Consider the following 26,188-nt stretch of genomic DNA (forward strand, 5'->3'; position numbering starts at 1 on the left):
CTTGTCCCTGCTCTGTCACTGGCTGGCTTCCAAGCCTCACAACTCCCGCTGTCCCCGCTGGGAAACGCCCCTTTCCCAGAGGGCGCATCCTGCAGGCAGGGAGGGGCCAAGCCACGCCCCCACTCCGCAGGACCAGCTCAGGCGACCCCCACTCCTGGACGCTAACAGAGAACACAGGCCACAGGGGGCTCTCGGCTCTTGGCAGAAGGGCTGCTAGGAGTGGGACCTCGGGCCCGGGGGCGCCCACGGGTTGGGCCTGAGCTGTGCGGTGTGGCCGTCCCACTCGGGTCTCCTGGCTTCAAGCCTTCGCTCTCCGCTGGCTCAGGCCGGGAACCTGGGGCACTCAGCCGCCAGCCCCCAGGTCAACAGGGTTCCCACCCGGCTGCAGCTGAAGCCACAGGGTTCCAGGTCCTGACTGTGGGGACACCGCATGTTTTATAAAGGGTGGTAAATTTAACACAGGACAAATCCTCCCATCCCAGCCATGTTGCGCGGAGCTCAGGGCCACGGAGCAAATTCAGCGGCTGTTCGACCCGGCCCTCCCGGCCCTGGCTGCCCCTCTGCTGTGTGCTCTGTGCAGGGGGCTCCCGTGCCTGGTGTCCCCGTGCCCGGCGTCACCCCACCCCGTGCCTGGGTAACCCCTGTCCGTGGGTCCCCTGTCCCCCGGTCCCCCGTGCCTGGGTCCCCTGTCCCTGGGTCCCCTGTACCTGGGTCCCCCGTGCCTGGGTCCCCTGTTCCCGGGTCCCCCGTACCTGGGTTCCCCTGTCCCCGGGTCCCCCGTACCTGGGTTCCCCTGTCCCCGGGTCCCCCGTGCCTGGGTCCCCTGTCCCTGGGTCCCCCGTCCCTGGGTCCCCCTGTCCCCGGGTCCCCCATCCCTGGGTCCCCTGTCCCTGGGTCCCCGTCGCTGGGTCCCCCTGTGCCTGGGTCCCAATGGCCCTGGGTCCCCCGTGCCTGGGTCCCCTGTCCCTGGGTCCCCCTGTGCCTGGGTCCCCCGTCCCTGGGTCCCCCATGCCTGGGTCCCCTGTCCCTGGGTCCCCCATCCCTGGGTCCCCTGTCCCTGGGTCCCCGTCGCTGGGTCCCCCTGTGCCTGGGTCCCCATGGCCCTGGGTCCCCCGTGCCTGGGTCCCCCTGTCCCTGGCATCCCCAAGGCCCAGCCTTTCCGGGCAGTCAGATCTCCCTCCTTGGCAGAGCTGAGGAGGGTCCCCCCTGCTGACAGACCACGCTCTGTCCCTGGCTACTGCATGGGGCACTCAATGCATCTGGGTGACCACCGGGGGTCACGTGGGCACTGCTCTAAGGAACTGGGGGACTGTGCTCCTGAGTAGTGGCCCCACTGCTGCCGCCACCAGCGGGGCCCACGGGCTGCCCCTCCCCTTCTATGGGAGCTGGGAGGGTGCCTTCCCCTGGGGCCGGCCCTCTCCCACGGATCCCGCCCCTTCCCACAGGCCCCACTCCCGTTAGCCCAGGCCCCTCACCAGCCCCGCCCCTAGCCGGCCCCGCCCTCAGCCCCGCCCCTCCGGCCGGCCCCGCCCTCAGCCCCGCCCCTCCCTCCGCAGAGGCACGAGTACCTGCTCTCCGTGCTGGCCGAGGACGCCGACGCGCTGCTGCTTGGCCTGCGCTACTCGCTGGCGCGGCTGCACTTCCTGTTCCTGCGCCAGGACGCGGCCGGCGCCTGGCAGACCCGCGTGTCGTTCCGCAGCCCCGCGCTCGCCGACGGCCAGTGGCACACGCTGGTCCTGGCCGTGTCTGCAGGCTCCTTCTCGCTCACCACGGACTGCGGCCTCCCGGTGGACGTGTAGGTACCGGGGCGGGGCCGGCGCGGGTGGTGGGCGCTGGGAGGGCCCTGGGGTCCCAGGGCGCTTGTCCCGCTCCTCCCGAATGCCCACGCCTCGGCCTGCCAGACCCACCCCGCGTGGAGAGTCAGCGCTCGAAGCCCCGCGGCCGGCGTCCCTCGTGGGCGCAGCGCGAGCCCCTGCTCCCTGACAGCGCACGCCGCAGCTCCTCACCCTCACCCACGTGGGGGACCCGGGAGGGGCGCCTGGCTCTCCGGCCTGGCCCAGCTAGGGGGTAACCCAGCAGATGGCAGCTCGCTCTCACTCTTTCAAGTCAACCAAATTCTTTTTTTAAAAAAATATTTATTTATGTATAAGAGTTACACAAACAGAGAAGGAGAGGCAGAGAATGAGAGAGAGGTCTTCCATCTGCTGGTTCACTCCCCATTTGGCCTCAACAGCTGGAGCTACACTGATCCGAAGCCAGGAGCCAGGAGTTTCCTCCGGGTCTCCCACGTGGAGCCCAAGGACTTGGGCCATCTTCCACTGCTTTCCCAGGCCATAGCAGAGAGCTGGATTGGAAGTGGAGCAGCCAGGACTCGAACCGGTGCCCACGTGGGATACCAGCACTTCAGGCGGCTTTTACCTGCTACACCACAGCGCTGGCTCCCAACCAAATTCTTAGGATAAATAAATAAAGACAAATAAAGACAGCCGCACGCGGCCTTCTGGCTTCCAGAAGTGGCCTGTGGGGAGCGGCGGGAGGGGCAGGGCAGGGTCCCAGGAGGTCAGGCCAAGGTCAGCCCAGGCAGGGTCCACCAGTGGTGCTGGAGGCCCCGGGCTCTGTCCCTGCCTCCTCCGTCTCTGGGGCCTGACTGGAGGCCCCTGGGCAGCTGGCTGGTGGTGACCTCCTGGCCCTGGGGTGGGAGTGGGAGGCTGCCACTGGCTGGGCCACTCCCTGAAAGCCTGGCTGTGGCCAGGGTGGAGCCAGGAGCTCCATCTGTCCCCCCTACCAAGTGGCAGGAAGCCAGGGTGCGCACAGGCAGGAAGCTGGGGGGCTGGGACGCGGGGGCGGCCGACCCTGCTGTCCCCACTCCTGGGTGCCCTGTGGGGTTGTGCACCAGAGCTGGGGGGCTGGGACGCGGGGGCAGCCGACCCTGCTGTCCCCACTCCTGGGTGCCCTGTGGGGTTGTGCACCAGAGCTGGGGGGCTGGGACGCGGGGGCGGCCGACCCTGCTGTCCCCACTCCTGGGTGCCCTTCGACCGTCACAAAGAAGCCGGTGGCGGTGGTGGAGCTCGTCCGCTGTTCCCGAGCCCACAAAGCTGCCGACTCGGGCCTTGTTAAGGCTCTTTAACCTTTGTGACCTTTGTGGAAATCCATCCTCAGCACATCCCTCGCACACCACACCCCAGATTCGCTAGCGCCCTCTTGTTCTAAAGATTGTGTTTATCTGAAAGGCAGATTGGCGGAGCGAGGAAGAGAGGGAGGGAGAGACAGAGACAGAGACAGAGAGACAGAGGTCTTCCATCCACTGGTTCATTCCCCAGATGGCCGCATGGTCAGGCAGGACCAGGCTGGAGCCAGGAGCCTGGAGCTCCATCCGGGTCTCCCCTGGGGGTGGCAGGGCTTCGGGCACTTGGGGCATCTTACGCTGCGCTCCGAGGTGCATGAGCAGGGAGCTGGTTTGGAAGCGGAGCAGCACCCCACTGGGGCCCTGTTGCCAACAGTCGCTCCTTGGGCTACTGAGAGCCGGAGCCCTGGGTCTGAGATGATGCCCAGGACAGAGGAATCCCCGCCCAGCCCTGACCCCTCCCTGGCAAGGCGCCTCCTGCCTGAATCCATTGTCCCGCTTCCAGGGGAGAGGGCTGTGCAGGAGCGCAGTGGGGATGGGAGGCAGGGGACCCCTGAGCAGGTGCAGACGTCGGGTTCATAGGCGGGCAGGCGACCCCTGTCCTGGGGTGCAGTGCCCCCAGTCTGTCCATCCAGCCTGGCCTGCAAGCAGGGTCGTGGCCGATGTCATCAGGTCAAGATGAGGCCAGGCACCTGCCTGGTGTCCTCATGAGGAGCCACACAGAGATGCCCAGAGACAGCAGCAGCCTAGCAGCCAGGCGAGGGGCCCTGCCCCCACCCCAGGCCTCGCCCTCCGGCCTCTGGACCTGTTTGAGCTGCCCTGGAGGGTGGCCCACGGTGCTCAGGCACTTGTCCCGGGGGTTCCTCACAGCCCTGGCTCCCTTTCCTGTGCACACACAGTGCAGCCGCCTTTGCCTGCTCCCTGAAACTGCCCCATGCTTTCAGAGCCGCCGATGTGCCCTTCCCGGCCACGCTGTCGGTGGGAGGAGCCCGGTTCTTCATCGGCAGCCGGAAGAGAGCCAAGGGGCTGTTCACGGTGAGTGTGGAGCCCACCCTCCTCCCCGCAGGGCCGTCCCCCACGCCTGATGGCCTGACGCTCCAGTGGACCCCGCCATGGATGGGTGGGCAGATGGATGTGTGCCAAAGGGGACCGGGTTCTCTCCTCCTGGCACGTGGCACTCTCGAGTCCCTGTCCACCTGTCCTCCTGCCCCAGCCGCTCTGAAGGGACTGTGCCCATGGCCTGCCTCCCCTCCCCCCGCCCCACCTCCCAGCCCCTGCCCTTACTCACCGCCCCACTGGAGTGTGGGTTGGAAGCCTTGTTCCCTGAGGGTGGGGCTCTTGCTCCTTGCTGTGTCCCCAGTGTCTGGAGCCACGCCTGACACACAGCAGGTACTCTGAATACTGATCAATGGCATTTGTAGAGGATGGATGGACAGAGATGGCTGGATGGACAGACAGCTGGATGATGGATGGACAGATGGGCAGATGGGTGGTTGATGGGTGGGCAGATGGCCTAATGGGTGGGTGGGCAGTGAAGTCTTGTCACTCCAGGTCAGTCCACATGAGGATCTCTCCTGTGGTTTAACCACCTAGAGCCGTGGGCAGCTCACCACCGTGGCTCCCCGTGGCCTCCCCAACAACTGGTTTGCAGAATCTTCTCTCAGCTCTACAGAAGTTACGCATGGACCAGTCTCAAAGATCATGTCCCTCTGCACAGCCACGAGGGCTGAGTGGGCGTCCCTCTCTCCACAGGGCCTGGTGAGGCAGCTGGTCCTGCTGCCAGGCGCGGACGCCACGCCGCGGCTGTGCCCCAGCAGGGACGCCCGGCTCGCCGTGCTGGCCATCCCTCAGGTGCTGCAGGACCTTGCAGGGAGGCCGGAGGACAACGAGGTGCTGAAATATCCCTATGGTTAGTAGCAGAAGCCGCCACTGCCCCACCCCGACGGCAATGCTTGAGAGCCGCGGCATAGATGGGCGTGCTCACCCCTCCACATGCCGGAGCTCCCGGGGCCACCCCTGGGTGGCAGACGGCACCGCAAGAGGCCAGTGACGCCAGCCCTTCCTCCCACGCTCCCACAGCAGTCGTCCTGGCCCTGGCCCCCGAGCAGCTGCCAGGCAGGTGCTCCCTGTCGCACACAGCCCCTCCCCCACCTTCTGACCCTCACCTGGGGGCAGGCTGCGCCACACTGCGCTGAGCACTTGCAGGAGCGCTGGGGCACCCAGGGCCAGGCCCTCGGGAGCACAAGGGCAGGACTGCTGAATCCTGCAGGGAACTGGACCCCTGACTCTTGTCCCCCTGCTGTCCCTGCAGAAACCGACTTGAAGGTGACACTGGGGTCCCAGCCGCCGTGTACCAAGGTGGAAGCCGGCCAGTTCTGGTTGGACGTCAGCCGGAAGGGGCTGTACCTGTGTGTCGGCGGCAAGTGGGTCTCGGTGCTGGCAGGTGAAGGCCCGGGGCTCAGCCTGTAGGGCGGGGAGGCTGGGAGACTGACCAGCCTTGGGGCCACCACGTGAACACATGTGTGACCGTCCTGGATGGGATACTGGTGAGAGGGAGGGAGCGGTCGCCTGGGAGCAGGTGCCACGAGCCCGCCCACTCATTTGGGAAATGTGGTCTTGGGCATGGCAGGTGGGCCGGCAGGGCCGGAGATCCCTTGTCTCCTTCCCAGGGCAGGAGAGGTGGTCCGTGGCTGGCCACTGCCTGCCCACGCCCCATCTGTGAGGTCACAGGTGACACATGACATGGTCTCACATGTAGACACTTTCCCCGCCCCGGTCTCAGGTGCAGGGCGTGACAGAGGCTGGGCAGGGTCTCTTCCCCCCGGGGATGCTCCTGGCTGTGGACTGCACGGGTCGGGGGAAAAGCTTGTCGTAGAAGCCGTGAGCAGCAGCGTGTCAGTGAGGGCTGGCCCCCCAGGCCTCCCCCACGCCTCCCGTGCCAGAGCCCCCTGCAGAAGGAGGCAGGGATGGAGTCCCCGAGCTGGCGCCATCTTTCCACCCGCAGCCAAAGAGAAGCTGGACTACGTGGAGGAGCACCAGCGGCTGCCCACGCACTCGGAGACGCTGGGCATCGAGGTGTTCCGCATCCCCGAGGTGGGGCTCTTCGCGGCCGCGGCCAATCGCAAAGCCACCTCCGCCATCTACAAGTGGACAGCCGGCCGCTTCGTGGCCTACCAGAGCATCCGCACACACCAGGCGCAGTCCTGGAGGCACTTCATCATTGGCAAGCAGGCACGTCGGCCACAGGGCTCGGCTGCGGGAGGCTCTTGGAGCCGCACGCGTGGGGCCCTGTCCTCGGTCCAGGGGTGACTCTCAGGGCCCCGGCCACCTCCCCGGGAGACAGGGTCATTGCAGAGCTGCTGTCGGCCTGGTGCACCTGTCCTCGCTATGCCCCCCGTCGGGGCCTTGCCGGTCAGCAGCCCTCAGGTTGCTGCGTTCTGCACACCCGGCCGTGCCTCTGCCCGCCGTGCACACACAGAGGCCCACGGCCACAGAGGGGGTGAGGCCGCCGGCTGGAAGCTCCCTCCCCCAGGGCTGGGCCCTGGCATCACGGCACAGAGGACCGAACTTTCTCTTCCCAGCCCCTCTACGCCAAACAGCGTCCCGGGGACTATGTCCTCCAGATGGTCATCCCCCAACACGGGGGTCCCCGGCACAGCCAGGGCGCTGCGCGGCTCTGCATGCCACAGCAGGCCCTGGAGATGACAGGCAATATGGGGAGGGCCCGGCCGCCACCGGTGCTCGCTGCTCAGCCGACCGCTGAAGAATGTTCCGGGGCTCTTCCAGAAGCTGGCAGTCCTGTTCTGTTTTGCTCTTTGTTTTCAGGCAGAGAGAGGAGTGGACGGGGCGGCTGCAGACCGAGGGTGGGGGAGGGTCTGGGCGAGTGCCTTGGCCGTCGGGCGCAGGCTCTGCAGGCACCACTGACGTGGCGGCCGCATTGTCCCGGCTGCTCCCTGCAGATCTTCCTGGCCGTGGCCAACTTCGCACCCAACGACAGGGGCCAGGAGTTCTCGGTCATCTACAAGTGGAGCGCCAGGAGGCAGAAGTTCACCCCATACCAGCGGATCAGCACCCACAGCGCCCGGGACTGGGAGGCCTTCCAGGTGGACGGGGAGCACTTCCTGGCTGTGGCCAACCACCGGGAAGGTGCGGCTGCTTGGGCCGGGGATGGGGTTCTGTCTCAGTCAGCGGCCGGAAGTCCCCCTGCCCAGCCCCCTGCCGTGTGGCCTGGTGAGGGACACACAGGAGGTCCTGAGTCCCTGAGGTTCCTGTCGGCAGGAAACCAGGCTGCCGGGCTCAGTGTAGACGGCTCCAGGGCCCTGCTGCTTGGAAGCGAGCTGATGAGCAGACTGATGAGCCAGCTAAGCAGCTGGGCACTAGTGAGCTAACGGGCCGGGTTCACAGAGCAGGTGCACAGGGGGCAGCAGGGAGACACGGGAGTGGCCACAGCAGATGCTGGGGCTCGAAGGCCCTGTTTACCCGAGAATGGGCTCAGACTCTGAACCCTCCACTGTGCCGGGACGGGGGGGGAGTGCTGGGAGAGGTCTCTCCCCAAAGTTGCCCATCGAGCCTCCCAGTCCTATTCTCCTAGGGGTGTGGATGAGGTGCGGGCAGCAGCCACCCTGCAGGAGCCTCTGGCCCCAGCTCTCCCTGCCTGGGCGCCACAGCAGGCCTGTGCCTGAGGCCCCCCTGCCCCCACCGTGCAGGCCTGTGGTGGGCCGAGGGGTTTCCTGGGGCACCCCAGAGGCAGGCCTGGGGAGGTGGGCCCAGCCAGCTTCAGGGAGCACTCTCAGAGCGTGTGAAAGTTTGGCCTTGGGGGACCAGGAGGGAAGGGTTATACACCGGGGGGGGGTGAGGCTGGGGAGCCAGGTGGAGTCCCCCCTATGGGACCCTGGGGGACTTCCGTGGGGCTGCAGCATGTTCTGGAAGGTGTGGGAGCCACCAGGCATTTTCACCGGGGCACAGCAGAGCCAGGGGTGGGGTCCCTGGGCTCTGGGCCACCTCCCCGCCCTGACGCTGGCCTGCGTTCCAGGCGACAACCACAACGTTGACAGCGTCATCTACAAGTGGAACCCCCAGACCCGCCTGTTCGAGGCCAACCAGACCATCGCCACGTCGGGCGCCTATGACTGGGAGTTCTTCACCGTGGGGCCCTACTCCTTCCTGGCCGTGGCCAACACCTTCAACGGCACCTCCACCAGGGTGCACTCCCACCTGTACATCTGGCTGGTCGGCTCCTTCCGCCTCTTCCAGTCCTTCCTGGTAAGTAGTTGCCGGCCACGGGACCGGGAGGGACCAGGAGGGAAGAGCCCACCCGAGAAAGGCTCTGTTAGCCCAAGCTCGGCGTGGGAGGCCTGGGATTGGGGTGAGGGCCACCTGGCTCTGTTCCTCAACCCCCCCAGGTCAAGTGACATGGGTGCCACCCACACTCTCCCACAGTCTCTGGGTGTCGGAGTCCAGCCTGGGGGCAGTGTGGGACTGGTGGAGCCGCACAGGTGTCCACGGTGGACCAGGAGTGCCCCAGGCCAACTCCAGCCGCCACGGACTGGCAAGACTTCCCGGTGGGGTGGCACTGAGCACCTGGACGAGGTCAAGCTTTGCTGCCCCGCCTGTGGGGGGACAGGCCAGGAGCTGAGGGGCGGGGCCTGGCTGTGACCTGAAGGACCCCAGGAAGGGGAGTTGAGAGGCAGAGCCTGGCTGTGACCTGGAGGAGGACAGCCCTGGGAGGGGGGTTTTGGGGCAGGGCCTGGCTGTGACCAGCAGGAGGATAGCCCTGGGGGGTGAGGGGCAGGTGGCAGGGAGGGCTGTAGCAGGACAGCAGACACAGCCAGGAGGCCCCTGGTCAGCGGGCATGCAGAGGGCCCCTCCCAGCACTGCTGGGGGCTGCACATGACACCTCCCTCATCCCTGCAAGCCCACGGAAGCCATTGTCCTGGGGAGGCTGCACATGACACCTCCCTCATCCCTGCAAGCCCACGGAAGCCATTGTCCTGGAGCGGTCTAATTAGTTTGCTCTTTGGTTTTCCTGCAATGTCACAGCGCCCAGCTGGGAGGCTCCAGAGGGCCTGTGGGGCGGGCGGCTCCCGGGGGCAAGGCCGCGACCTCTGCCCTGGGGCCCAGAGGAAGGGCAGGTGGGGAGGCAGAAGTAGGGAGCACATTCCTTGGCTCAGATCTCAAGTCTGCCCCCTCCTCCCTGGGATTCTAGAACGTTCCCTCAAGTGGCAGAGACTGATAGTCTCATCAGTTTGTACCTAAGGAGGTGCGAGCTCTGTCCCTGGGAATGCAGCCTCTGGTGGCGGGAGTCCTGCCCTGAGGGACAGCTGCTGGGCCGTGGTCAGGGGGTGTCACTCAGATGGGAGAGGCTGGGAGGGAAGGGGCTTCCAACCACACTCTGGGTCTGTTGCCCGCAGGGCCTGGCCGATGCACCTGCTGCAGACTTGGGGCAGACTGCGAGTGGGGGGTGCTCAGTCAAGAACAGGAGGACCTGAGAGACAGGCTGGGGGGCAGGCCAGGGAGATGGTCCAGGGTGAAGCCGTGGGCTCTGAGAAGCCTATCTCCCTGAAGACCATACAGGTCCAGGGAGACGGGAAGGCAGAGAAGCTGGATGGAGATCCCAGACTGAACACAGGCCCCACCTTGCCCCCTGCCCTAAACCCCTAGACGGGCCGAGAAAACTCATGCAGCACACATGCATGTACACATGCGTATGCACACACATGCACACAAGCACACATGCACACACATGCACTGTGCACACGGGGATGCTGTGGGTGCTGTGGCGGCTCTGCGTGCTGGCGCCGTCAGTTCTGGAGGTTTCTCATCTCCTCCAGTGCCCCACCCCAGGGCCTCACTGTCTCAGCCTCCTCCCTGCCCCCGCACCCACACCAGGCCACTCAGTGGTGCTGTCATGCCCGGCACGTCGGCACCTGAAGCACTGCCGCGAGCCCAGTGCAGGGCCTCAGTGCCATGGCCCCAGGCCCCACGGTGACAGCCGCTATTCCATTCCCCACACAGAAGGGTCTGGGGCAGGCCTAACCACCAGCAATGACCTGGCTGCTGCCCGGCATCAGATGTCCACACTGGCCAGGCAGACCTGGGGCAGGATTGGCTTCCCAGTGGGTTTGCTACCGGCCTGAGTCACTCTGTGGCTTTGGAACCAGGGCTGGGAGGCAGAGGGGGAAGGGCAAGGACCACAGCAGCCACCACCACCACGTTGCAGGGATCGCTCGCCACAGGTGTGGCCCCAACACGGCACCACAGGATTCCTGAAGGTCAAGACCACTGCTCCCCCCCACACCTGCACCTGTGATGCACACACGAGTGCACGCTCGTTTCCAGCTGGGTAGTAGGGCAGGAGGCGCCATGGACAGAGCCCCAGTGGGCACAGCTCTGGGACAGGCAGCCTGCGGGTGGCAGCATGGTGGTGAGGCAGACAGGCACTGAGCCGGCACACACCTGCTGTGAGACCCGAGCCACACACATGCTTGTTTTTGTATCTGCAAGGTGGGTGTGGTGTCCCAGTGTCCTTCCTGGAGGTCAGCATGGCCCTAGGAGGGGCTACATGGGGCTGGGTAGGGGCAGGGCTCTGGAAGCCCGGCAGCTGGACCTCGTGGCTTCTGCCTTTGCCTTGACTGGAGCTGGCAGTGGCCTAGGCACTTGGGGCAGGCACCAGGTTTGGGGGCACTGCTGAAGCTAAGGGGGAGCACAGAGGACACCCAGGAACTGGCTGGGGAGTGTGCTGAGCCTGGGCCCCCAGGATCACACCCCTTGGTAGCACTGGCCCCTGAAGCCTCCGGAGACAGCTGCCCATGGTAAGGACGGCAGTGTCCCTTGCCAGGGCCCTTTGGGGGCTGTTTGCTGTCTCCCAGTAACTCAGAGGGAGACCCTAGTCGTGCATCCCCTTTCCTCCTACTGGATGCCCTCGGACCACAGAGGCGTCCTTCCAGGCCCCATCAAAGCTGCAACCCAAAGGCCTCCATGCCCAGCTGCTAGCCGGCTGACTGCCAGATCCCCAGGCACCCTCAACGGAACTGCTGGGGCTCCTGCCAAGACCCTGAAGGCCCACCTCGCATCATGGTGCTTCCACGCCCACCGGCTCAGTGCCCAGGCAGCAGGGCAGGGCTCCAGGGGAATCCCACTGGGAAGGAGGGAGGGGCCTGCCCAGCCCAGCAGGTGCCTGGTTGCCTGGCTCTGGTGCCAGGCAGGGTTTGGCAGGGCTGTTTGATGTGGGGTTTCTTCTGCTGTCCCCCAGGGTGCTGAGAAGCCAGCAGTGGTGCCAGCCCCAGGCTCACACCTGCTGCCAGCTGGGGCTGCCCTGAGGCCACCACCTCCCTTCCCAGTGGGAAAGCCCTCAGCCCGACGTGGGGAGGGCCACAAGCAGCCAGTGCCCGGCCAGCCGTGGGCCTGGATGACTGAAGGCTGGCACTGTGAGCCAGTGGCACCCCATCTGGGTCTCTGCCAGCCCCCAGCCAGGCAGGTACAGGACGCTCTGTTCAGCAGTTCCAGGTAAACAGCGAGTGACCTTGTGAAAATAGGTTCCGAGTAGTGTATGGGACACAGACTGAGAAGGAAGTCACTGGTTACCCGAGGCTTGCGGGCGCTGGGCACCTGTGTTTGCCAGGTAAGCGTCTGACCCGCCAGGCACAGGGAGGGGCTTGAGCTGCCTCATAGCCGTGCTCAGGGCACCTGCCCGGCTCCGGAGGGCTTTAAGGAACCCAGCATCCCTCTGATCACCTCTCTCTCCAGCTCCCTGCCCTGTGGATGGAACCCAGGCCTTCCTAACCCGACCTGAGTGCCCCTCCTGCCTCTGTGTGCTCAGGATCCTGCTGGTCTTTCTGCCTGGATGCCCTTCCTGCCCACCCACCCCTCCTTCCTGCTGCACCTGGAACCTGTCCTGAGCTCCCAAAGTCCCCGGCAGACCCCGGCAGGGAGGGTACTCGTCACTGAGGTGAGCCCTGGTGCGGCCTCAGCCGGATCTCATTACCTGGTGCTGTGGAGAGGGGGGCTGCTCCTCCCCCACCCTCCACGACCTGAGTTGCAATAAGAAGGCGCTGCTGGGCTTTTCCCGGGCAGGAGTTTGGGGCTCCGTGGCCCTGAGCATCCTGGATGTGCAGGCACACGCGTGGATGGCAGGCAGGTGGCAGGGACTCCGCCGGCTCAGAGCTGGAAGGAAGCCCTGGCCTGTGCTGTGTAGGTGTGCAAACATACGGGCCTAGCTATGCAGGCAGGCGCACATGTGTACATACATGTGCACAGACTTTACACGTTTAGGCATGTGTGTATACGTGTATGGAGGTGGGTGTGTATGCATGCATGCAGGTGCAGACATGCATCCTCACGTACATGTGTTCAGGCATTGTGTGATGTGCTGGTTGTGTGCACATGCGTGTTTTGTATGTGTGCACCTGTGGGCAGGCGTGAGACCATCATGTGGGTGTTCATGGGGGTGCCTGCAGGCATCAGCACAGGTGCCTGCCCCCTTCCTGGGTTTCCTGAGGGCTGACTGGGAGGAACTGGTGATTGAGCAGTCCGCCAGCTCCTCTCCACTGACCGGGACACCCTGTGGGGTGCTGACCACTCCTAGCCTGGGAAGCAGCCACCGCGGGAGGGTGCTCAGGGCCACGTGGGCCCTCCGTGCCTCTGAAGCCACTCAGGAGGGCCCAGGGGCTGCTGTCCCCAGCAGGTGGAAGTAGTACCCCTGACCCAGCCAGGCCTTAGCCAGCTCCTGGCCCTCTGAGGGCCGTGGCCATCCTTGTGCTCCTGAGCCTCAGGCTTGTTCTGGACCCACGTCTTCAGCAGCCTCGGGCTTTGGGGTGCACAGGGGCCATGGAGCCAGGCTTTCGGCTCCACTTGAGCAACTTCGACCTTGAGTGGGCAGCAGCACCCTCTGCTGGGTGCAGACAGAACACCTGTTGGGTCAGCCCAGCGGTGCCAGCCAGCAGCCACTGGGACAGGCAGGGAGATCACACAGCACCTGGGCTGCATGGTCCTGGACTCACAGGTGGATGGTCAGCTGACCTGGCAAATAGTGTCTTCTGAGGCTGCTGCCACCCGTGGTTCTCAGCCACCTCCCTTGGGCCTGGGCGGTATGGGAGGCGCCTCAGGCAGGATGCCCGGGACAGCGCAGGGACAACAGCCTCTGTGGGACCCAGGCCTGGAGAAGAGCTGTGGCTGCCAGCTGGCTCTGCTCGTTCAGGCCCTGCCCTCATCCACACGACGGAACCTAGGCAGGGCTGGGGCATGCAGGCAGCGAGCCCACTGAGCACATGAGGGGAAAGGACCTCTCAGGACATGGAGGCAGCAGCTCCCTGCAGTGGGCACCGAGCCAAGGAGTGTGCCGGGATGTGACCCAAACACCACACACTAAGGCCTCTTGCAGGCAGCAGCTGTGCACAGCTCAGCCTCCCCACCCCTTCCACTTCTCCAGCAGCTGGAAAATTCAAAAGTTGATGTTGCAGGCAGATGGATAGAGATGGGGAGCGGGGGAGGGGGGGCAGGTCCAGGAAGTTCGTGAGAACTGGGACTGAAAGGCAAGGCTGTCAACTTGATTTCCCAGCATCCGCCCCGCCAAGGTCAAGGCGGTTCTGGAAGCAGATGTTTACTTCAGCCCGGAGAACTGATGTCCTGGGGATGGACCTCTGGCCACACAACCTTTTTTACATTGTTAACTGAAGGCAATGGCGCCCTTAAAGATGCTTTAAGGTTAAGCAACCAAAGAGGGTGGCATTGGGCACAGCTGTTGTCACTCTTAGGCTGCTGCGTAGCATGCTGCGTGCCTGGTCTCAGCTCAGCTCCTGTTTCCAACACACACCCTGGGAGGCAGCAGTGATGGCTCACAAGACACAGATGGAGCTCAGGGCTCCTGGCTTCGGTCTGGCCCAGCCCTAGCTGTTGCAGGCATTTGGAACGTAAACCAGCAGACAAAAGATCTCTCTCCCCCTCCCCCCTCCCCAAACGAGCTCAGAGGGAGCCAGATCAGGACTGTAGGTGGGTTCCTGTGATTTCCCGTCAAAATTCTGACAAAATGCATCTTGGTTGAGAGTGAGCAGGACCCTCATGGAAAAGGACCCTCTGGGGAAGCTTGCCCTGGTGTTTTTGGTTTTGCTTTTGCCTATCTCTGAATGACCCCCTCAAATCCCCTTCTAATAAGAACATTATGTTCCTTGGCTTTGCAGAAAGTCAGCAAGCATGCTGCCTCGAGCACAGCAGAACTTGCTGCCATGACCTTGGCCTTGACCAGTCCACTCTGGCTGTGACCAGGCCCCTTCCCCACCTCGGGAGCCATTGCTAGGATTATGCTTTCTCTTCAGGGTCACACTGGGAAAGCCATGTCTCTTCTGCCCCAGGTCTCCCATGAAATGCTTCAGGATCTTGGGCCCGCTCGTTTTAAGTTTCCATGGACAGTCCTGCTCTTGTCTGCTTCGGCACCCATGGAGCAGAAACTCTGCCGACTTTAACTCTGCGCCCAGAATTGCCCACGTTGAAGCGGCTGAGATGCCTGTGGTGTTGGCCATGGTTTGTGTTCATCCTTGGTCTTCAGTCGGGGTGTGGACATGAATTTCATCCTCAGTGACAAATGTGGGTGGGCTGCTGCTCGCTCTTCGGCATCCTTGCCTCCCTCCTTGTTGCAGTTGATTTCTCAACAATGTTGCAGTGGATTAGTTCTGAGAGGAGGAGCATGGTGGGGGCAAGAGGCGCGGAGTCACCACACAGACCCCGGGAGTCGGGTGAAAGCGGGTCAGAGGCGAGCAGCCCACAGACTCATTTATTTCAGTTGGCACGACAGATTATATAGCCAAGACCAGCCAATCCAGTCAAGGGGCAGTCTATGCCCCAACCAATCACAGCCTATTGCCAGGCAGGCTCCAAAGCCACCCAATCACAGCCTGTTGCCAGGCAGGCTCCATTTGCCAGGTGGGTTTCAAAGCCATCCAATCACAGCCTGTTGCCAGGCAGGCTCCATTTGCCAGGTGGGTTTCAAAGCCATTCCTGAGTATCTGACGCGCCCTTGCCATCAGCCATCTTGGCATGGCCTTCTCATTTCACATTTCCCCCTTTTTGTTTATTTTTGAGCAACGGGAGGCATGATTCTTGGCCATACCATTGTTGACCCCGTTTCCATGTGGTCTCCGTATGCAGCTGTGCCTGTCTTAGGTTGTCCCCCAGGGGATCTTATCCGTCATTGACTAACCAGCACTCAAAATGGGAGACCACAGGAGTGCTTGCTCAGATGGGGGTAGGAATGAGGAACAATGGTTATCAGGAATGATGTGACCATACACAGGCTGTGGGCCATTCGAGTGGCTCTCCAGAGCTAGTGGGGTATAAAGCAGTAATGGATGTGGCTATGGGCAGTTCCTCAGGGTAGGATGATAGGGCAGGTGCATCTGCTAACAAGGTGGACCCTCAGTCTTGTTCAGCTGGTTCTGGTTGGCTGTCATTTGCAGGCTTGATGTTTCTGGCTGGTACCCAAATGGGCTGTCCCGCATTCTCTGGAAAGACACAAGCATATCCTCGGCCCTTGGTTAGCAGGAGCCTTTTTACGGGCATTGGAATCCTGGGCCTGAATTCTGCATCCACTCCTACATTTATGGCAAACATATGGGTGGCATGAGCTCTAGCAGCTGCCCTGAAAGCCTGGGGTGCCTGGGGACTGCCACAAACGTGGGGATCCTCACTGGGTGCGGATGGGATTACCTCACATGGGTTATTGCCTCGAGGTTATCTAAGTTCATCCCACGGGTATGTGGGGGGTGGCTGACTAGGCATTGCTACCTGTTTGCTACCTTGTTTGCTACATTGTTATTTTCACTGTCGGAGCTCTCTCTCCCTAAGTCATCAACTGTTGTCTGTGAGACAGGGACCTGGAGTGTCAGGCTCTGATCACTCACAGATTCACTATGTTTGGTAATACGCACGGGATTCCAAGAGGGGGTATCTTTCCCATGTCTGAGCACTTAAGAGCTGCGCACCATGCCAACTCTAGCCAGAGGAAAGACACGCACAGCACTGCTGCCATAACAGTGCAAATTCCTAGCACCTCAGCTGCTGATGGCATTCTGCAGGGGTTCCCTACCCTAGACAGACAGTGGTGTATCAGAGCGTACGTATGTCCTGTGCTTAGTGGGGGGCTTTCTTGATTCGTTAGTTCAAGGCCGTATGTCCACACGGTGTCTCCAGAGTGTCACCTCTCTTGAGTGAGGGAAGATAACTTGGTTCTGAATTCTGGGATGATCAGTCCCTTATGTGAACTCACCAGGCGAACCGAAAGTAAAAGGAGGAGCCGAGAAGCAACGTCCGCTTCTGGGCGGTGTGTGCCTAACCTGGGTCGCTTAGACCGAGGAGGAGGACAAGGAAAGGGGTGTAGGAGGGAGTTCTGTGCTCACCCTCACAGAACCGAACAGCACACAAAACACCGAGGGGCCTTCTTGCCGAAATCCAGGGAGGACCGTGCCGAGTCCAACATGCTCTCTCTCAGTCACATTGGCGCGCCGGATGTTGAAGTAGATTTCTTATGAGTGGGTCTGTGTGGTGACTCCACGCCTCTTGCCCCCACCACTCTCCTCCTCTCAGAAACGAATCCACTGCAACATTGTTGAGAAATCAACTGCAACACCTCCTTAAGATGAGTTGTCCCTTTGTATACTGCTCACTTCTTGGGGACACTGCCCCCACTACCTTTGTAAAGCATCATGCTTTCTCCATTCTTCCCAAGCTTTGCCCTTGCCTCAATCTAGCAGCGTTTGCATTGGTCTGAGGGCTCTTTCCTTCCTTCGGGCCTCACACCAGGTCCTGCTCAGACGAGTCACGTTGACTTAGCACCACTCTATCTGGGTGCAAAAAGTCTTTACATCTGGCATATATTTTTCATAATATGCATTATCATGAAGTTTTTGGAGACCCTTTGTGTAAGAGATTTATTATAGGGCTTGGTTCAGACAATGACAGAGGCTAAAGATCCCCAAAATCTGCCATCTGCAGTTTGGAGGCCAGCAGTGTGGCTCCAATGAAGACAGGGAGCCAGCGGGGAGGTTCACTGTGAGTCCTGAGTGAGGACAGGGACGCAGCAGGATGGCCTGTGTGAGTCCTAAGGCTCAGAAAACAGGAACCAGGAGCCCCAGTGTCCAACGTCAGGAGGCAGACATCCCAGCTCACACCGAGTGCACATTGGCCTACCCCACCTGCCTGTTCTGTCTGGCCCTGTGAGTTGAGGGATGCCCACCTACCCTAGTGAGGGTGAACCTGCTCTCCTCACTGTACCATTTCAGATGCTAACTCTCCCAGACACACTCCACAGAGCCCAGAAGTCACGCATCACAGCCACGTGGGCCCCATGGCCCAGCTAACTTAACCACCACACCTCTGTAGCAGAGGTGCCATCTGTGAGCATCCGCGTGCCCCCCAGTCCTTCTGTTCTGCCCATGTTCACGCCCCTCTGCTGATCTACTTAGGCTGAGATGACAGTGGCCCCGACCCCCAGCAGGGAGGAGCCATGCATTCCCCCTTTCTCACAACCGGAGCACCTATCCCGGGCTCCAGGCTCCACACTGAAGAAGGCTTAGGACAAAGAGGAAGCCGCCCCTGTTCTCCAAGACTTACGTTCCTGGGAACAAGGAGCCCAGTTTCCCGGAGAAACTGCTGCCTGTGTGTACAATGAGATGCTTAGGTTTGAAGTGTGCAGCTGTGCAGCCTGAGCATTCCAATGGGTGGCTACACCATGTGTCCACCACCACACTCCCACCCTGTGGAGGCACCGGCCCCTCAACCCTGCCCCCACCAGGCACCACGGTGGATTTCTGGGACTGCTTCATAGGTGTCCCTGAAACTTCCGTAAGAGGCCCCAGAGTGGGTCCTGTGCGTTGCTGCACACACAAATCACCAGTCCCTTTGTGCCAAGTGATTTACAGGGGTCTATCTCCATTTGCCCACCCCTCTCCTACCAATGCCACCTACGCTGTCTCCAGCTCCTGTCATGAAAAACCCAAAAGTGGGACTCAAGGTCACCAGTCAGGTGTGTGTTTGTCTTTTGCAGAAATCACCTACAGTTTCAGAATGCACCGTCACGGCTCCCACAGTGTCCAAGGTTCTCGCCAGCACTGGCCTTGTCGGTATTATAATCCTAGACACTGAGTTTATGGTGATGCCCCATGTGAGTTTCAGGTTCTGCTTCCCAACAACTGACCACTGGGACACCTTTGCATGTGCTAACTGGCTCCTACATTTTCATTTGTAGGATGTGTTTTGATCCAAGACGGGCATATTTTAATTTTGCCTTTTCATTGTTGGTATAGACATTCTTTATATGTTCTGGACACAAATACTTTGTCAAATATAGTCTTCCATTCTGTTTCCTCCTTTTTTGTATTCAATGAGCATATTGCTTCAGCAATTACAATACACACAATTATCTCCTCACACTCAAACCACAAACCTCATCGCGGCTTAATTCCAGGTATCTCTACCTGTCATGCTATTGTGTGCATATATGAAAATCACATACTAGTTAGGTTCTAAGTCCCACAGTCTGTCAAAGTTTGTTCTTTAAATAGTTATCTCAGGCCGGCACCGCGGCTCAATAGGCTAATCCCCACCTTGCGGCACCAGCACACTGGGTTTTAGTCCCGGTCGGGGCGCCAGATTCTGTCCCGGTTGCCCCTCTTCCAGGCTAGCTCTCTGCTGTGACCCAGGAGTGCAGTGGAGGATGGCCCAAGTGCTTGGGCCCTGCACCCCATGGGAGACCAGGAGAAGCACCTGGCTCCTGCCTTCGGATCAGCGCGGTGCGCCAGCCACGGTGGCCATTGGAGGGTGAACCAACAGCAAAGGAAGACTTTTCTGTCTCTCTCTCTCACTGTCCACTCTGCCTGTCAACAACAAAAAATAAATATATAGTTATCTCTGTATTTCCACCATCACCATTTCTGGTGTCTCTTTGTGTTTTTCTATGACTCTCATTTCTACCTGTTGAATTTTCTTTCACCTGAGAGACCTCTTTTGGTGCTTCTTATAAAGTAGGCCTGTGGCAATCAGTGCTGTGGTTTTATCTGAAAGTGTCTTCGTTCACTGTTCCATTTCCACCAGCTGAAGACGGTGGGCTCACATCTCCCTCACAGTCACACTGAAGATGTTCTCCACTGACTTGAGCACATTCGATGAGCAGTCAGGTGTCATCTGTTGTCACTGTTCTGCTTATCAAACGCCATTCCTCTGGCTGCTCCTGAAAGGGTTTCCTCTTTTATTTCTGGCTGTTTGGTGCACGTGGCTTCTCTGTTTCACTTAAGGCCTCCGATCTGGGCTCTGTGGTTAGGTGACTGTAGTCAAACTTGGAGCAGTTTAGCCTCATTCATCCAAATGTCCTTCCTCCTTCACCCTCTTTTCCTTTCGTCCCGTGACCCCAGCTGTACGTGCATGCAGCCCCACTGCTACCCCAGCTCGCAGAGGTCCTGCTCCTGGAAACCCACCACTCCTGTGTGTGCTTCCACCTGGACGCTGGCCCCGACCTGCCCACTGCTTCTTTCTTTCACGTTGCCCAAGCAGCTCCCAGTCCCACCCAGACTCACACAGATCCTCTGTTTTTCAGTTAAGGGATTTCCATGTGAGCCTTTTCTGAATTTTCTTAGCTCCCCTCATCTCCCCATCTCATTACACATTACACAATCTTTCCCTCCAGCCTCTCGGGCGTTTCCACTTTGTCTGCCGATTCCAGGATCTGCCCCGTGTCTGTCCCCTTCTGCTCACCGTGTTTCTGTGCTGCGGTCACATCTGTCCTCTCTCCCCCGTGCTCACTCACTGTACGTTGCACGAGGGCCTACACATCCAGCTGTCTTCCTCTAAGGACTGTTGAGTGGTGTTGTTGCCAGATTTCGAGTTCTTGGCTGATCGCCTCGGCCCCAGGGAGCCTGAGTTGACACACTGCTCTGCAGTCTGATTTGATCCTAGGCCTGGGCGATGTCCCTTGGCCCTGGGGCAAGGTCCTTTGCCCAAGGGGGCGGCCCTTCAGAGGTTTCTGTGGAAGCTGCAGAGTATTTTTGGAACTCCTCTGACTTGGCAGGAGTCAAGCCGCGACCTGTGTCTCCTGGGGCAGGGCAGCTGTGGAGGCCTCTGATTGGTCCCGGATCCTCTTGGCTGTAGTTGCTCTTTGCCCCCTTGGACTCCTGTTCCATGAGCAGCCAGGACTTAGACCAGAGTCTAAGGGCCTTCAGAGAGCTGCAGGCCCCACACTGGGGACATCCCTTCATTTCCAGCCACTCTGGGAGTCCTGGACCCTGACTTCTGTCCCCTCAGGCTGACAGACTGTGATCCCCGAGTCCTGTCCCACAGGGGTGAGGACCATGGTGAGGAGTGAGCCCCACACTCTCTTCCCTCGAGGTCCCTCCAGTTCTGCCTGTGCTGGGCCACTCTCCAGGGCACATTTTTAAAGGATTTCATCCAGAGTCATCGTCAGCCAGCAGCCAGTCTAACATGAGCTCCCCACCAGCACCATGGCCTGCAGCAGCCTGAGGGCCAGTTGGAGCCGGCATAGGCGCTGAGCCCAGCAGAGCTGCCTCAGGCTGGGGCTTGGGGTCTCCCAGGGAGCACACACATTCCATGGCCTCTGGGAGCTGCAGGCTCCACCATGGGCTGCCTTGGGCTCTTCCATTCTGCAGCCCTTGCCATGGTCTGGGCCCATGTGTGGTCACTGGGGCCTCCATCTCCTCCAGTTCCTGTCCCTACCCTCACTCCTCAGTGCTCAGCCCCAGGACCAGGGGCTTCCGTGGGTCCTCTCCCTACCACTGTCCTTCCCAAGACACTCAGCACACACCTGCTCCTCAGGGTCCTGCATGCCCACTGGCTCCTGCAGCTCAGGGTTGGGGCAGAGGCTCTGCTGTGGCTGTGACACGGAAGCCAATCCAGCACTGCCCAGCATACCACACCCCCGAAGGTGGGCAGTGGCCTACAGAGGAACCATAGGCACACAAGCCAGTGACGGGCCCAGATCATGGGGCGAGGGGAAAGCTTTGCCCAACTCTGGGACAGGGAGCACTCATGGGAAGAAACGTGGGAGGCTTCTAGACCTTGTGTTGGCATTTGGAGCTGGGGCAGGAGAATCAGGGAGGACTCCCTGGAAGAGGTGGGACAGCAAATGGACCTTGTAGGATGGGGGCCCAGGCTGCTAAGGAGGACTTTACATGGAGGAGCCCTGTGGGAGTGGTGCAGCCTGGCTCTGATGTCCCTGCAGAGGGTGGGGTGCAGGAGGCTCCAGTAGGAGTGCTGTGTCTGGGTGGTGCCGGCCGTGGTGCTGTGGCCCTGCTGTCAGGCTGTGCGGCGGGGCCCGGGCATGACTAGGGGAGCCCCTCACTGATCTCCTGCGCCCCTTTCACTTGGGCAGACGTTCGGTGCTGCAGACTGGGAGGTCTTTCGCATCGGGGAGCGGCTGTTTCTCGCCGTCGCCAACAGTCACAGCTATGATGTGGAGATGCAGGCGCAGAACGATTCCTACGTCATCAACTCGGTCATCTACGAGCTGAATGTCACCGCCCAGACCTTCGTCAAGTTTCAGGACATTCCCACCTGCAGGTACTGCGGCTGGGGCGCGGGGTCCTGTGACCTGCGGGGCTGAGTCCACCACCCTCCCATGGAGAGCCTGGCCCAGGAAGGCGGCGCCGCCTGGGCACCTATACCCCATAACCAAGCCAGGCACACGGGCTCAGCACTTCCCACATACATGACTTTCAACCTGAAGAGCAGGGCCTGGGAGGGCCACGTGCCTGGGCACTAAGGGCACAGCAGGGCTCCATGGAGACCTGGCCGGTCCACATCACCCAGGGCCAGTGTGTGAGGCCCAAGGACTTGGCAGGGCTCCCCTGTAGCCACCATGAAAGCAACACACATTACTCCATGTCCCATGTCCACAACACCAGGACTCGGGGCTGGCACGTGGAGCCAGGGAGCAGCCAGGGAGGATGGAGCAGACCTGGACCACGGGGTGCTAGTTCCCACCCAACCCAGTCTGCAGAGCTGCCAAAGGCTGTGGCGCCACCAGGCAGGGCCCCAGCTCTGAGAACCCCGGGCCATCTCTGCCTGTACCGCCTGCTTCATCAAGTTGGGACCCAGAAAACCATGAATGAAAATTCAGCTGCACCTGTGGTATTCAGATCCCAGGAACAGGAATCAAGGGACTGGGCTTGGAGCCAGAGGCCAGGGCTAACTCCAGCCCCAAGTGGAGCAAGTAGCATTTCCAGGTCCCCTCACCCCTCCTGAGTCAGGCCTGGGTATCAGCCCGAGAGATTCAGCAGTGGATAAACTCAGGGCAGGAAGCTCTGGTGGCAGAAGCAGCTGAGTGCAGGGAAGCCATGTGGTCGGACTCAGGAGACCGCAGGGCTAAGTGTTTCAGAGCCGCGTGGGTGTGAGCGTGAGGAGACGCGCTCTGGAAGGGGCCTGCAGCCATTCCTCCAGGAACGGGGAGGGACCGGGGTGTGTGCAGGCGGGCCAGGAGGATTTGGAGTCATTTGATTTGCAAATGTCTACAGTGCTGACTTCTTAATGGGTCACTTCTATAATTTTTTTGAGGGGGGGGCACTTCTATAATTTTTAAAAATGAGAAAAAGAGTAGAGGCGGTGCCTGGATGAAGGCCCCGGTGGCCCGCAGCTTCTGTGGGCTCTGCGGCCATCATGGCCAGGTCAGCAGGCCTGTGTTTCTATCACCTCAACCCACACCATTAAATGCGGGCTCCTGCAAAAAGACTGAATTTCACGGCAAACTCCAGTTTGCACACTGTAGAATAGTTTAGAATAAAACAAGTGTGGGAATATCTGTGCTTAGGAGCCCATTGTAGAAGGGGATGCACCACAGAACCCATGTATGGAGCCGTCAGGCTTGACGCCAGCGCTGGGCCTGTGCCCGGGGCACCTGGGCCTCACCCTGACCCCACTCTGTCTCCACAGTGCCCTGGACTGGGAGTTCTTCTCTGTGGGAGAAGATTACTTCCTGGTGGTTGCAAACTCCTTTGATGGGAGCACCTTCCTGGTGAACAGCATTATTTACAGGTAAGCAGCTGCCAGAGGCCTGCAGGCCTCTCACCACCTGGTCCCCTGGGGGCTCACCTTCCCTCTCAGGTGGCCACTGTCCCAGAACAAGGAACAGTTCCCAGGCATGGCTGCACCAGCAAAAAATCTGAAACCTATGCATACAAAGGGCCTTCAAACACTTTGCAGAAATGCATATTATGAAAAAATATGCAGGGATTTCAAAAAAATTTGCACCAACATAAACTTACCTTTTAATTCCACTTTCCATGCACTTTTTGAAGGCCTCTCATGTCTTTCAAGTATTCTAAGCGTGATAAGTGGGGTCTTTAGGTTTTGGTTTCCAGTTCCTTACCACAACAATCAATTTTTCTGTCTAGCCACCTAGCCCAATTATCCCATTAGCCCAGTGGTTTTTCTTAGGAAGAGTCTCCCAGGACTTGGGAACACACGCCTGGGAATGAGGCATCCCTGCCTCGTGACTCGTCAGGTTTCTGTGGCGTTTTCTGAGCTCGTTGCGTCTTCTGAGGCAGCAGGCAGTCCCAGGACAGCCCCGCCAGCAGCAGGAGCGGCCGCAACCTTGCCGCGCCTGGTGTGCCGAGCGCTCTGGCTCCGAGGCTCCATGGGCACTGTCCTGGGCTCCCATGAGCAGCCTGAGTCCTGTGTGTGGCTTCCTCGGCGCCTCTTGGCACACGCCCTGGCTCCTTCCACTGATGTTGGTGTAATGACTTCTAATGAGAGATTTCCTCTGTGCGTGGGGCCGGTGCCAGCGGATAATCAGGCATAATTACTGAAGATGACCCAGATTCCAGCGGCTTAGGTTGAAGATTTCTGCATCTCGAGCAGGAAATGAAATCACCCTGGATTTTCTCTGGGGGACTTACCCTTCATCCAGTGTGATGTGAGCCTAGCTCCGTAAATACACCTGCGGACGGGAGCCGGCTCACAGGGCCATGGGTCTAGGCTGCCTGTCCAGTGGGCTGTGCTCCGAGGTGTGGGCCCGCTCTACCGGTGTCAGAATTCTGAGTGACTCTCCCAGCCTCACTGGGTCAGCCTCACTTCCCTCGCTCTTGGGACGGTTTGGGTCATCCGTGTTTCCCTAGAAAAGTGATCCATTTTCTTTAGTCTTTCAAGTATACTGCTGTAGACTTTTTGACATGACACAGTAATTTTAAAATTCATGGGGAAGAGTAAACATTTAAAGATGTCAAGAAATTTTTGAAAAAGAACGGAGGGATGGCCCTGTCGGCCTGTCAGTGGAGCAGGGCAGATTTTTCTGGAAATCAACAGAACTTCTCATGACAGCCAAGGGCAGTGCCGTGAGGCCCCGGGGCCCAGAGCGCTGGGTAAAGCAGAGTCGGTGTGGCGGGTGACAGCTTCGCAGAGCACAGCCGAGGGCTTCCCGCCTCCCTCTGGGAGCCGTGTGGACCGCTGTGGGGACCGCCGTGGGGCGCGGGGTGTGCCTGCCCTGCCAGCCGGACAGCAGCCAGGACACATGGCTCCTGGGCCCCTAGATCCCTGGGGGTCCCCGTGCCTGCGCGGGGGCCGCCGAGGGGCAGAACCGGCCCCGCACGTTCCGGACACCCGGGAGGCCGCGAGGGACTGCTGGAGGCGGGAAGGCTCCCCCTCGAGGGCCCCCAGCTCTGCGCAGCCACCGCCCCGGCTGACAGCGCGCTGACCGACACAGACTGACCCTGACTGGCGCTGGCTGGCGCTGCCCGGCCCTGCCCAGCGCTCACCGGCACTGCCCGGCCCTGCCCGGCCCGGCCCTGCCCAGCCCTGACTGGCCCTGCCCGGCCCTGACTGGCACTAGCTGGTGCTGCCCGATCCTGCCCAGCCCTGACCGGCGCTGCCCGGCCCTGCCCGGCCCTGCCCGGCACTGACCGGCCCTGACCGGCCCTTTCCGGCCCTGCCCGGCGCTGCCCGGCCCTGCCCGGCCCTGCCCGGCGCTGACCCGACCTCCCCGCAGGTGGCAGGGCTACGAGGGCTTCGTGGCCGCCCACAGCCTGCCCACCTTCGGCTGCCGGGACTGGGAGGCCTTCAGCACGCCTGCCGGCTCCTACCTCATCTACTCCAGCGCCAAGGAGCCCCTGTCCAGGGTCCTGCGCCTCAGGACCGGCTGACCGCAACCCCGCGGCCGCCTCCGCCGCGCCGGCCTTCCAGGAGACATTTCCGTCGAGTTTTACCTCAGAACATCCGGGCCGCGGGCGCGCGCTTGACGTGGTGCGCGTGCGCGGGCCAGACGCTGCTCCCATGGTGCGCATGCGCGGGCCGGCCCCCGGCGTATTTATTGCGTTTCGTCCACGCAAGAAATCTCTTTGGCCGGCGCCGCGGCTCACTAGGCTAGTTCTCCACCTTGTGGCGCCGGCACACCAGGTTCTAGTCCCGGTCAGGGCGCCGGATTCTGTCCCGGTTGCCCCTCTTCCAGGCCAGCTCTCTGCTGTGGCCAGGGAGTGCAGTGGAGGATGGCCCAGGTGCTTGGGCCCTGCACTCCATGGGAGACCAGGAGAAGCACCTGGCTCCTGGCTCCTGCCATCGGATCAGCGCGGTGCGCCGGCCGCAGCGGCCATTGGAGGGTGAACCAACGGCAAAGGAAGACCTTTCTCTCTGTCTCTCTCACTGTCCACTCTGCCTCAATAATAAAATTTTTTTTAAAAAAAGAAATATATTTATGTTGCTGTCACAGAAGCCACGCGGCTGCTGTGTGTGTGTGTGTGTGTGTGTGTGTGTTTTCTCTTTAAAGATTTATTTTTGGAAAGACAGAGTTGCAGAAACAGACAGAGGTCTTCCATCCGCTGGTTCACTCCCCAAATGACCGCAACGGCCAGCTGGGCCAGGCCGAAGCCAGGGGCCAGGAACTTCTTCCGGTCTCCCACGCAGGTGCAGGGGCTGAGGCACCTCCACTGCAGGCGGGACGCACCTCAGTTTACCCCTGCGTGCCCTGGGAGCAGCCCTCGTGGGGGGGAGCCTGAAGGTGCACGGAGTCCAGGCCGACCTCTGTCTCTGCCCCGACCAGCGCCCTCCCCGCAAGGCCTCCAGCGTGCACAGGAAGCGCCCACCCGG

The 26,188-nt window shown here is 61.0% G+C and overlaps 1 protein-coding gene across 1 annotated transcript in view; it reads left to right on the forward strand.

Moving 5' to 3' along the window:
- The window catches only part of TSPEAR (thrombospondin type laminin G domain and EAR repeats), a 159,512-nt gene extending 133,723 nt beyond the window's left edge, over nucleotides 1–25,789 (forward strand). The window contains exons 3-12 of the mRNA XM_051839927.3: nucleotides 1,557–1,795; nucleotides 4,069–4,159; nucleotides 4,877–5,033; nucleotides 5,436–5,567; nucleotides 6,129–6,355; nucleotides 7,084–7,270; nucleotides 8,157–8,386; nucleotides 21,489–21,676; nucleotides 23,045–23,146; nucleotides 25,095–25,789. Of these exons, the coding sequence (XP_051695887.1) occupies nucleotides 1,557–1,795; nucleotides 4,069–4,159; nucleotides 4,877–5,033; nucleotides 5,436–5,567; nucleotides 6,129–6,355; nucleotides 7,084–7,270; nucleotides 8,157–8,386; nucleotides 21,489–21,676; nucleotides 23,045–23,146; nucleotides 25,095–25,248 (1,707 nt within the window). The 3' untranslated portion in view covers nucleotides 25,249–25,789. The remainder of the gene's footprint in view (nucleotides 1–1,556; nucleotides 1,796–4,068; nucleotides 4,160–4,876; nucleotides 5,034–5,435; nucleotides 5,568–6,128; nucleotides 6,356–7,083; nucleotides 7,271–8,156; nucleotides 8,387–21,488; nucleotides 21,677–23,044; nucleotides 23,147–25,094) is intronic.
- Nucleotides 25,790–26,188: the final 399 nt, after the last annotated feature.

The sequence above is a fragment of the Oryctolagus cuniculus genome, chromosome 4, assembly GCF_051225735.1.
Source record: "Oryctolagus cuniculus isolate XC-2025 breed Fujian yellow rabbit chromosome 4, ASM5122573v1, whole genome shotgun sequence".
Taxonomy (NCBI): Eukaryota; Metazoa; Chordata; class Mammalia; order Lagomorpha; family Leporidae; genus Oryctolagus; species Oryctolagus cuniculus.